At 28.3% G+C, this 13,440-nt stretch overlaps 1 protein-coding gene across 1 annotated transcript in view; it reads left to right on the top strand.

The window, feature by feature from the left end:
* The first annotated feature begins 264 nt into the window (after nt 1-264).
* LOC135928120 (cleavage and polyadenylation specificity factor subunit 1-like) overlaps nt 265-13,440 on the top strand; it is a 37,227-nt gene continuing 24,051 nt past the window's right edge. Inside the window, exons 1-5 of the mRNA XM_065464478.1 lie at nt 265-325; nt 366-571; nt 888-1,055; nt 9,592-9,731; nt 10,116-10,447. Coding sequence (XP_065320550.1) covers nt 432-571; nt 888-1,055; nt 9,592-9,731; nt 10,116-10,447 — 780 coding nt within the window. The 5' untranslated portion in view covers nt 265-325; nt 366-431. The remainder of the gene's footprint in view (nt 326-365; nt 572-887; nt 1,056-9,591; nt 9,732-10,115; nt 10,448-13,440) is intronic.

Raw genomic sequence — 13,440 nt, 5'->3', positions numbered from 1 at the left:
GTTGCACATATATAATATCATTCATGATTCCAGCAATGGTTAGCTATTGATGAAATTTTATATATAACATAACTTTAGATAATTATAATATCAACAAAATTGGATCCTATTCATTTCTTGAAAATATTTCATGCTTAAGATACATATACTTAAGTGATATTAAGTCTCATGTATTAATTATTGGATTTAAGGATGCAAGGGTAATTTAAAAAAATAATTATAACTTTTCTATTTTTTTTATTAGTTTTCAATCATTCAATTTGATTCTTCTAGCTATAATCTGAAGACAATTTCTCTTCATAATTTTGAAACAGATGATTTTAAAGTATAAATTAAAATTAGGCAAACAATAAATAGATTTATAGGGTGGCTATTATACATGTGTAACTTTACCCAGACTGTCCTCTGATCCACTATCTCAATGTGCAACTATGTCCTTTTTTAATTATTATTTTGCTATACTGCCTTTATCCAATATATATGGAACATCAACCTTAGATGAAAATCATGAATATACTGAATTATTTGGTGACAATGTCAAATTTAAATCTGAAAATACATTGAATGATAAGTATGTATATAATTTCTATATTCAAATTAAATATAAACATTTAAAATACACCACTTAGTTATGCAGTATTTATTTTTCTTTTTTGAATATTGCTATAAAAATTAATGTAACATAAGAAATTCCTAATATGCTGTTAAGTTTTTTATTAATTCAATACATATGATAACTAATTTCAACTACAACATGTGTATAAATAAACTATTCATTAATTTTACAACTTGCCTACTTAATAATACTCTATCTTATATAATTATATTAAAATAATTTATTTTGATATTCTTGAACATTCAAATTAATATTTTTATAAAAATAAAAGCATAAAAGATGTGATAGACAAATCATGCTTCCACCTACCATCATCGATTATTATAAATGTTAAACAAGTGGTTGCCAAATTAACCAATATATTGGATTTCTCCTTTTTGCATGGATATTATGAGCCAACTTTGTTAATTTTATATGAACCATTTCAAACATGGGCAGGGTAATCTTCAAATTTCTTGATAATATTTAAATAATTTCCAATTTTTAAATAATAAGTCAATCAATATTGAACTTATGTACTTTTTTATAGTAATATAAGGGGGTGGGGGAATCCTGGGAAAATAAACCTCATGAAAAAAACCTCCATATTTGCATGTGCAAATGTTAAATTGAAAGATATAATTTACTTTGATGATGCATAGTTGAAACTATGAATACATCATTCAGTAAATATATTCTCATAGGGCTATATCCTATCCAGAAGACCTTATATCACTTTTAGATTAACGGAAGGCATGGAAAGAATATAAAAATTTAATTTAAGTTTTATTTTATTTTTTATTATTACTTTTAACACTAAAATGTTTAACATTTTGTGTTTTATATATATACTATTTAATTTTTACACTTTTTACATATTGAAATAATAAGATTTTTAAAATAGTTATATAAAAAAAGAATTTCGACAAGTTCGTCCTTATATTTTATAAAAAGTTAAAGTAAATTTACGAAAATTTCATTAGGAAAATATAAAGTTTAAAGGTCATTAAATTACAAAAGTAAAAGAAATATCAAATTTTTTATATTCAAAAAATTATCCAATTAACATTTCCCTCTTTTTTAAATGTCTTTTTTCTTCAGTTTCTTCTAGTCATTTGTTTCTCAATTTCTCCATTTGTCACTTGTTCGTGTTTATATATCTTGAGATTGTTTGTTTGACCATCTGATTATCGTTTGTTGAATCGATTTTCGAACATCTTTTATGAAATATCGTTGGTTGAACATCATTGTTGAAACGTCGTTGGTTGAACATCATTGTTGAAACGTCGTTGGTTGAACATTGTTTGTTGATTTGCTGTTTGTATTGATCATCCCATTTCTCTTTCAAAATTTTATATATATATTTTATATATATATTTTTTACAAAATTTTTTATTTATTTATAACAATCATTTTCTATGTCGCAGGTCATATTCTCGCTTTTGAACTTGACTTTGAATTTTTGAACTTGACTTTGAATTTTCGAATTTTGAACTTGAACTTGTTCACTTCTTCCCCCTCTAAAATTTTTATCAGTATTATATATCGATGCTCTCTTCTTTATTTGATCCAAATATCTTCTAATAATATGATGTCCATTGTCTATTCTGTACGTTAAGTTTCCTTCTTTTTGTATCACCATTCCTTTGTCCCAAATATTTTCTTTAAACGTTTTATACCAAATTTTTTCTCCTACATCTATATCTCTATTATCCGATATTTTCCTCTCTAATATATTTTCTTTTACTTCCATTGGTTTCAATAAATACCATTTAGTCCTCATTGTTCTTGAAAACATCAATTTGCTAGGTATCATCTTTGTTGTATAATTAGACGTGTTTCTATAATTGAACAAAAATTTTTCCAACGCAATGTCCACATCTATTTTCTTGTTGTTTCCCATATTTCTTTTCATGCTCATATTCATCGTTCTTATCATGCGTTCACATTGCACATTTGATTCTTGATGATGTGGTGATGTGAGTATGTGATTAATTTCATGATCTTCATAAAATTTTTTAAATAAATGGCTGGTAAAATTAGTACCATTCTGTTTTTATTTTGTATGGTATTTCAAATAAATTTATAATTCTCATCAATTCTTTTATCGTAGATTCAGTCGTTAAGTTTTTCATCCGTTTTATTATTGGAAATTTGCTATATGCATCAACAAATACCATAAAATTGTCATTTTAAAATTGTGCAAAATCTATGTGTACTCGTTCAAAAATCTTAGTTGCTTTCTCCCATGGGCTTTGTATGTTATGTGGGTTATCTGTGTATTTATTGCATAAATCACTTTTCACCTCTTGATCTATTTCTGTATTTATACCAGGTCACCACAAGTAATCTCTTGCTAACAATTTTGTTTTGCCTGCTCTTAGATGTCCCTTGTGTAATTCACGTAAGATCTCCTTTCTCATGTTCATCGGTATTATTATTCTGTTTTCCTTAAAAAGACAATCCTTTATCACCATCTCCATATTTTTGTACGTTTTATTTTTTATCGGGTTGTTATTCCTAATATTATCAATTATTTCCATTAATTCTTCATCCTTATATGTTTCTTTAACTATTCTATTGAAGTTTATTAGGATGTCCCATAATTTGTCATCAATTTTTTCACCTATATTCTTTATCGCATTTTCTGTATTTGTCAATGGTAATCTTGATAAACAATCTGGCACTAAATTCTGTTTCCCCGGTCTATGTATTATTGTGTAATCATAAGCTCCCATTGCTAAATTCTGTTTTTGTAAACGCATTGAAATTGAAGTATTCTCTTTGAGTGTTTTTGAAAACAAATATATTAGCGGTTTGTGATCTGTTATTATCGTAAATTTTGTCCCAATCAAATATTCTTGAAATTTTTTTCACAGCATATATCAGTGGCGTAGCTAGAAATTTTCCTTAGAGGGTGTCCATAAATATAAAAGCTGGGGGGCTTTGCCCCCACACCCCCTTTAACGGGTCTTTGGCCCTTTTGCCCGACCTTCGGCCGGGTTTATCTTACAAATCATATCCATATCTTCGATAATATATAATAAATATATTTTTTAAATGCATCAATAATATATTATTATAATTTATTAGATTATTCTCAATGACTTTATAATAATACTATCCAGAATAATTTCAATAGTAATATAATATCCTTCCACAAACATCAAAACCAGAAAAATATAATTCATATAAAATCACTTTTAAGTCTTTTGAACGTATAATCAAAAAATTTTGCTCTGGGAGGGGTTCAAACCCGAAAACCACCCCCGTAGCTACGCCACTGGCATATATTATAGATAGAGCTTCTCTTTCAATGTTCGTATAATTTGTTTCGGCTTTTAATAAAGTTTCGACGCAAATGCTATAGGTTTTTCTTACCATCGCCTTCAATGTGAAATAATACTGCACTCCTTTTTTCGAAGCGTAAATAGAAATTCCTATAGGCAATTCAGGATTGTAAAAATTTAAAGTTGGCCGACTACTAATCAACATTTTCTAATCATCAAAACTTATCTGATGTGCCTCTTCCCATATCCACTTCTCTTTGTTTATAATCTTGTACAGCGGGTCTGCTAAGTCTGCAAGGTTACACAAAAATTTTCTGTAATAACTGGCCATGCCTAAAAATGTTGCTAATTCCTCTTTTGTTGTTGGTTTTGGCATGTTTGTAATGGCTTTGATTTTATCTTGTATTTCTTTTTCATCTATATCATGTTCCAAAAATCTTATCTCTTTCTTCATAAACACACTCTTGTTGAAGTTTGGTGTCAGTCCATATTTTGTTATTTTGTCGAAGACCTTTTTTATGTTGTTCAGATGTACTGTATCATTATCACCAGTTATCAATAAATCATCTATGTAAAATATGACATCTTTCATACCTCAAAAAATTTTATCCATGGTACATTGGAAAATTGCTGATGACGTTTTTAAACCAAAAGGTAATCTCGTAAATATTGATATTGTAAGTAAATCTCTAGAATGTATTGGTAATTGAAGAAACGCGTTTTTGAAGTCAATTTTTGTAAATTTTTTTCCTTTCGATAATTTTGAAATTAAATCATTAATACGTGGTATCGGATATTTAAAGTCCTCTAATACAGGGTTTATAGTATTTTTAAAATCAGCACATAGTCTTAGTGATCCATCACTTTTATAAACTGGAGTGAGTGGACTTGCTCATCGTACTTCATCTACTGGTTCTATTATCTTATCATCAATCCATTTTTGTAATTCTTTTTTTATTAAATCAAGTCTTTTATATGGAACACGTCTTGGTGGTATAATTTTTGGTTTAGCATCTTGTTTCAAATGTAATTTAATATCACTACTATATATAGGTTTTTTATTAATTTTTGAATTGCATTCTTTTATCAATTTTTCTATCATATCATTATTACTTTCCTCGATTAGATTCACAAATTTATTAAGTATGTTTCCGAAAACTTTTATCCACGTTCTTCCCAGAAGTGCAGTCTTGTCACTTTGGACTATCTTCATATCTCGCTTTTATTTGAACGATTCCTAACACCTCTATTTCGTGTCCGATTTATTTAAGACTTTAATTCCTATCTTTCTTGCAATATTAGTCGGCAATATTGAAAATCTTGACCCGGTGTCGATCTGCATGACTATCGGTATTTCATTAAGGTACATCGCAACTTTGTAAACATCTTTTGCCCTGTCATCATCTTCCATATTATATTCACATCAATGTTAAATAAACTGTGTTCCTTTTTATCATTATTATCCTCCTTTATATCTTCTATATCGACGGTATTTATATTATTCGAATATCTGGATAGATTATTATTATTGTCTCTATATCTGTTGTTGTATGACTTATTATTGTTTCGATTATTATTATTGTATCTTAGTATGTATCTTCATTCGTTTTGATGTCTATAATCTCTATAATTATTTTCATTATATGTATGATTATCATTATTATTATACCTATAGTTAGTGTAGTTGTTATTATAATTATTTTTATTGTTAAATCTTGTAAAATTATTATACGATCTTGGCCCATTATACCCCCTATCATTATCATAAACTCTAGAATTATAATTGTTTTGATATCGTAGATTAAAATTGTTTTGAAACCGCGGATTGAAATTATTCCCTTGATAATTATTTCTTTGATAATTGTCGTATCCGCTTCCATTGATTTCTATATACGTGATTCGTTTGCACATCTACCCATCTATTGCGATCATCGTATTTTATCATTCTTCTATCCGTATCCGCTTGATTGTCTTTCTGCATTTCTATTTGTTTTATTTCGGTTGTGTCTCCTTCTATTTTTATATTATCAATTTTATTAATTATTTTATCATATGCTGCTTCTTCCTCATCTCCTTTCCTATTTTCATTATCTCATGAATATCTATACTTTCTTGTGAAATTTTCTGACGTATTTCTTTATTGGTTGAAAATATTAATCTCTCTATTGCTCTGTTTTAATTACTAAATCTGTATTTATTACTTAACAAACATAATCTGGTTACCCAATTACAGAATGTTTCATTCTTATCTTGTACCACTTCACTAAATTCTTTTAAATACGATATATGGGCCATTCCATGTCAAATCGATCAAAAAAGGCACTTTATCGGCTGACCCCTTTTAAAATTGTTAAAAATTTCGGGAATTATTTACATAGGTAAAAGAATGATAAAGTCGTTTATTTTAGCTCGCTAGTACACCTGGTTGTCGAGATATAGGGGATCAAAGGTACAAAAAAGAGCCACTTTGGAATCTGTAAAATTTTTAAAATGCTTATATTAAAAAACTATTTATAGTAAAATAAATTATAATATATCATTTTGTAGGTAAAGATATTCTCTAATGGACTAACAAAGAATAATAAATATTGGCGCCATTATAGGCTTTTAGCATCCGGTTTACCTAAATTGCTTTACCTGTATTTTTAAGCAAAATAGTGAGGTTTTTGAATTTTTTTTTTTTGCTTTTTATTTAGACACCTTTTATAAATATATATACGATGTCAAAACCTTGGCGACGCTATCGACATTTCCGAAATATACATTTTTACCAAAAATTGAAGAAAAAAGTAGATGGCGCTAATGGTTGAAAAATATTATTCTTAAGGAAAATGAAAATATTGATATGTTAGAATTGTGGTAAAATTTCCCAGTTCTGTCCTCCCCTTCCTCCCACTATATTAAAATGTTATAGCGAGCGAATGACTTATTAGCTCGATAATATATAACAGCTGCAGTAAGAACGTATATTTTTTTAGGCATATATTCGATTATATTTTACAAAATAAATTGTTTAAAATGATCTCTCTTTCTGCGAAATAATTTTAACCTGTCCATTCAGATTAATTTTATCGTCTGTTTACCAATAACAATAGATAAAAGCGAGATATGAAGATAAAACTCAAGACTTAGATGCGTATGTAGTCCAAAGTGACAAGACTGCACTTCTGGACGTGGATAAAAGTTTTCGGAAACATCTTAATAAATTTGTGAATCTAATCGAGGAAAGTAATAATGATATGATAGAAAAATTGATAAAAGAATGCAATTCAAAAATTAATAAAAAACCTATATATCGTAGTGATATTAAATTACATTTGAAACAAGATGCTAAACCAAAAATTATACCACCAAGATGTGTTCCATATAAAAGACTTGATTTAATAACAAAAGAATTACAAAAATGGATTGATGATAAGATAATAGAACCAGTAGATGAAGTACGATGGGCAAGTCCACTCACTCCAGTTTATAAAAGTGATGGATCACTAAGCCTATGTGCTGATTTTAAAAATACGATAAACCCTGTATTAGAGGACTTAATATCCGATACCACGTATTAATGATTTAATTTCAAAATTTTCGAAAGGAAAAAAATTTACAAAAATTGACTTCAAAAACGCGTTTCTTCAAATACCAATACATAAAGAATCTAGAGATTTACTTACAATATCAAGATTTACGAGATTACCTTTTGGTTTAAAAACGTCATCAGCAATTTTCCAATGTACAATGGATAAAATTTTTGGAGGTATGAAAGATGTCATATTTTATATAGATGATTTATTGATAACTAGTGATAATGATACAGTACATCTGAACAACATAAAAAAAGTCTTCGACTAAATAACAAAATATGGACTGACACCAAACTTCAACAAGAGTGTGTTTATGGAGAAAGAGATAAGATTTTTGGAACATGATATAGATGAAAAAGGCATACATCCGAATGAAGATAAAATCAAAGCCATTACAAGCATGCCAAAACCAACAGCAAAAGAGGAATTAGCAACATTTTTAGGCATGACCAGTTATTACAGAAAATTCTTGTGTAACTTTGCAGACTTAGCAGACCCGCTTACAAGATTGTAAACAAAGAGAAGTGGATTTGGGAAGAGGCACATCAGAAATGTTTTGATGATTTGAAAACGTTGATTAGTAGTCCGCCAACTTTAAATTTTTACAATCCTGAATTTCCTATAGGAATTGCTACTGACGCTTCGAAAAAAGGATTAGGTGCATTATTATTTCACATTGAAGGCGATGGTAAGAAAAACCTATAGCATTTGCGTCGAGAACTTTATTAAAAGCCGAAACAAATTATATGAACATTGAAAGAGAAGCTCTATCTATAATATATGCTGTGAAAAAAATTTCAAGAATATTTGATTGAGACAAAATTTACGATAACAACAGATCAGAAACCGCTAATATATTTGTTTTCAAAAACACTCAAAGAGAATAATACTTCAATATCAATGCGTTTACTAAAGTGGAATTTAGCAATGGGACATAGACCGGGGAAACATAATTTAGTGCCAGATTGTTTATCAAGATTACCATTGACAAATACAGAAAGCGATAAAGAATATAGGTGAAAAAATTGATGACACACTTGAATAATAAAATAGCTGATGGGTTAATGTTCACTAATGCCTTGAACACATGACAACCCTTTGTTTGAAGTTATACTCATATAGACACATTCATGAATTGAATCCTCAATTTAATACTTAGTCTTCACTGTTGTAGTGCAATAAATATGCACATTTAGATACTATTCTGTTTATTTTTGCCATTTACCTCTGATAGCCTTGGAGAAATGAACCATTTAAAAAAAATTATAGGCAAATGATTAACTATTACTATGGGGTACCAAAATGAAGACTTCTTAGACAAAACAGTTTCGTTTGAAATTTGCAGATCTTACAACATTTTATTCATGGATTGATGCAATTTTGTCACATGTATATTTCATCGATTTTTACTAGTTCAAATATAATTTTTAATTCTTAAAAAAACAATTGAAAACTAACCCAATTTTTTTCGTGGGATTTTTTTTTCTTGAGGTTGTATTTCCTGATATCATATCTCTCAGGATTTTTTATATATTATTGGAACCATGCGCCCGCTTTTTGTGTTCCCCCAAACGCCCCGTTTATTGTCATCGCGCCAGCGTCGCCGCTAATTGTCATATTGGGTGTGCACGGCCCCCACACAATTTTTAACACTACATGCAGCTAACATTGCTCATTTCAAATGATAATTGATTTCTGGGGGTTATAAAAATCAAAATACACTTTTAATCATTAATGCATTATTGGAAGTTAGTTTGGAGAGGGTAAATTAATATAAATCTAAATATCGGATCGGGTCTTGTAGTAATATATCAAGATATCGGATAGATTAGAAAAAATTTAGATTGGCACAGCCCTAATTTACTATATATTTTTTTAGCGTTTCTTAAAAAGCATTTACAAAAAGTAATAATTTAATGTTAATTTATATTGTTGCGATAATTCACTCCGTTCTTGATGAGGCAGCTAAAAAAGTAATGCGCCTCCGGCTGCCGATAATAAACATCATGACGGCAGTCGGTAGTTTGGTGGGCGTACAGGTCTATATATTATACGTCTACTCTTTTTTAATAAAAGAAATTATTTTTTTAAATATAGCTTATTGATATAAAAATTAAAATCCAAACAGAAAGGTAACCACTCGGCAAGAGTCAGTATGCATGATAGCTTTGTCCATCAATTTGTATCAAAGGGTTTATCCTATCATATGGTCTATGAGCGATTTACCTTACGATTGCCTCAGAGCCGTTCCAGTGCCAAAACCTCTAGGTTTCTTTACCCCCTGCATTAATAAATCAAATGAGAGATATAATATATACTGACCACATTGTTTTTTTCCCTTATTAGAGCATGTTTTTTTTGTTGACCAATAATATGAAAATTATTTTGAATTGGCAGGTTTCTTCAAATGCCTAGTATAAACTAGTTTCATTCAAAAGCGAATCGAATAAAAAATTATTCGCATTCGATTTTTTTGAACGAATTTAATAATTTACTATTCGTAATTTTGCCAATCGAATAAGAATAATATATTTTACTATTCGTGCGGATACGATTAAATTATTCGATTCGTTCAAATCAAATACGAATAATTCATAATTCGACTAGTATTCATAATTCTCTTTAACATTTATTTATTTCAATAAAAAAAAGGTGGCGTCTTAATCCTAGCTACTAATTCATTGCTCTACCTCAATCAGCGCAAAAGTGTACCCATATGGACTCGAGCTCTCAATAAATTAGCCCCCAGCTCGCTCACTAATGGTATCCCTTCCTATTCATCTAACCCCGTAGATCATGATACTCTGAGCCTAAAATTACAGCATGATTCGTGTCATGCCGTCTTTTACGAGCCTTATAAAGTTGTGGTAGCCGCTAGCGAAGGATATTTTTTTGTGATAGATATGAGGGAGAGATCAGCTAACCACACAATACATCATCGGATAAATATGGTGATGACAGATGTCAAGCCCATAGCTAGTGATGTAAATTTTTTGTTTTTTCTTAGTGAATGCCAAGGGTCCAGATTCTGACCACTCCACGAAATTTTTTTTAGTCTGTTACAATCAGATTACATTTAGTCGAACCATTGACCTTTACCATATTTCTCCATTCACATGTTTCAATGTCAAAACGCTATTTAACAAAAAAAATCCTCTATATACTTAAAAGTAAATAGATATGTGATTACGTTAATTAAATATTATTCTATCAAATACTGTGCCCCCCATACGCCTTTCTAGGCCAATGACGTTAAAATGCCTTATAGTATAATTATATAGGCTCACCCCCCCCCCCCCCCCCCACCCCTCCTCAGCAAAACAATAAATCACATATTATTTAAAAAATTGTAAGCATAGTTCTCAGCTAATTTTTTTAAAAAGCATATTAGTTAATTAAAAACTTAGTAAAGTAGCACAAGAAAAGTGTGTAATTTGTACACCCGTTTAAATATTTAAAGTTTGTTTTAAAAAAATAAATAAAATGACTTTTTAAAACAATATATATTATCATTTAATCGTTGCCTATTCGGCCAATTAATTAGATTTAGCATAAATCTAAATGATCTCTTTTCGGGAGCTGTTGAAGGTAAAATAAAAATGAGGCTTAAATATTATTATTAAGCATTTCTACATCCCGGCGAATGCCTTTTAAAAAGATTAAAACATTCAACTTGACATTTTTATAGATATTAGTAGTAGTAATTACTACTAGTCATGCAAAGTCGTATTTGAGCCGATTTTTAAAACCGGCTAACTCAGTTTTTAATTCAGAAAATATTACCCAAACCTGAAGATTTTGCTCATAAATGACACAAAGGTTTCGACATCTATTATCTCGAGGCTTCGGCAATATTTTTCTTGCTAAAATATTGAGTTAGCCGTTTCTAAAAACGGCTTAAATGGAGCGATTCTTTATCACTAATTAACCGTTAAGTGATTATTATCAAAATGAGTTATCCTATTCCATAGGAATATAAATTTATCGACATCATTTTCTTGAGTTTTTGATTTCGGAAATGTAATATTTTTTCAAACCTTATCACAATTCTTATCCATCTATTAAATTAGGGATGAAACAAAGTAGCTGAAAGGGCCTTTATATTATTTCGCAGTCACATTCATTTATTTGGGGCCGTTAGACCGATCGAAAACTATTTGATATTCCATTTGTTTCGATTCGATTCAAATTTTATGAATACGAATTATTCTACGTAATAATAAAAATTTCTTTCTTAAATTTTTAGTAAATATTCGAATTATTTGTTTTAGAATTATATATATGCATATATTCATATTTAAAGTTTCAATGATTATATAATACTTATTATATATGAATATTATAAATTCTACTGCGTCACCTTCCATAACATTAAAGCATTTGTTAAAATCAGATACCTGCAGTGGTACCATTTACCTGGCTCGGACCGGATTTTTTAAAAATCTGTTTATCTTTCGGTCCGAGTATTTTTTTTAAAGGTATGATTAAAATTAATAACAAAATAAAAATTTACAAGGAATTTTGCAAATATATTAAAATTTATAATATATTGTATATCTAATGAATTAATGCGAAGAATTACATATTAGTAAAGGAATATATATAATAATAATAAATATTGAAAGAAGATCAACATACACATATAGTCCCATTAAATAATCACGCAAATGAAGAAAATATAATCTTTATCAATATTAAATGTAAAACAAATTCACCAATATAAGCTTTAAATTTATATGTTCAAATATCTTAAGCTTATTATTGCTCAATTTATATTTTATAAAATATTATATTAACATTTTATTTAAATAATTAGGTAGAGGTTTCTTCAAAATTTTAGCAATAACTATGTCATTGACAAAACTTATAGGCTCTTATGATAAAAATGATCCGAAGTAAAATATGAATTATATTATAATGTTTTTTAAGAAGTAGATCCCTGAAATATATCTGAACAAACTATTCTTGTAATAAGATTATAGATATTTTTGTCTGTACAGTTCACGATGTGCGCTATCCAGTCAATTAGGACTACTCTACCTCTCATGAATGTGATAATATTGTTATGCATTTAATTTGATGAAATTGTTTTGCATTCAATATTAATGATATTGTTTTGCATTCAATATTAATGATATTGTTTTGCATTCAATATTAATGATATTGTTTTGCATCTAATATTTATGAAATTGTTTAGCGAAAGGTCTTGTGATAAAACACCTAAACATAAAAAAGAAAGCAGAACTAGCTGACGACACCGATGGTTTTGCATTTAATATTTATGAAATTGTTTTGCATTTAATATTGATGAATCTTTATATTTAATATTGATGAATTTGTTTTACATTTAATATTGATAAAAGATTATATTTTCTTCATTTGCGTGATTATTTAATGGAATATGTGTATGTTGATTTTCTTTTAATGTTTGTTTATATATCAATTTACTATGAAAATGTAATTCTACGCTTATATTATAAATTTTAATATAATTGCAAAAATCATTGTTAGTTTTGCTTTGTTATTAATTTTAATAAATGTTTTAATGTTATGGAAAGTGAAATGAAATATCTTATTTTTATTTTTAAGCGGTATTTAAATGAAAAATAATATTGAAAAGAATTACAAATATAAATGCAAAACGTATTTATATTTAGTATTAATTACTAGTATTCGTTTTTTAAAAAAATAAAAGTAGTTTGGAAGATAAATGAGTAGAGAATTTCATGCAAATGTATTTATTATTTCCCTTTATGGATAAATTATGCTCCCATAGGCAGATTATTTAAATCTTATCAAAATCGGTCTTTTCTTTGTACTCCTAAATTTAGATATGATAAGACCAAATTATATCAGGGTCTTCTCCTATTGTACTTACCAAATGTTGATCATGGTTTGTAAAAAAAAATCTTCAGACTTTTTTTGAAGGTATTTTTTGCTTAAAAATTCATTTGGTCTACGATATTTTAAGATTTTT

Source organism: Gordionus sp. m RMFG-2023, chromosome 4 (genome assembly GCF_954871325.1).
Source record: "Gordionus sp. m RMFG-2023 chromosome 4, tfGorSpeb1-WG-v2, whole genome shotgun sequence".
In the NCBI taxonomy this organism is placed as follows: Eukaryota; Metazoa; Nematomorpha; class Gordioida; order Chordodea; family Parachordodidae; genus Gordionus; species Gordionus sp. m RMFG-2023.
The sequence above is the reverse complement of the archived record's forward strand: the minus strand, read 5'-3'. Positions and strand labels throughout refer to the sequence as shown.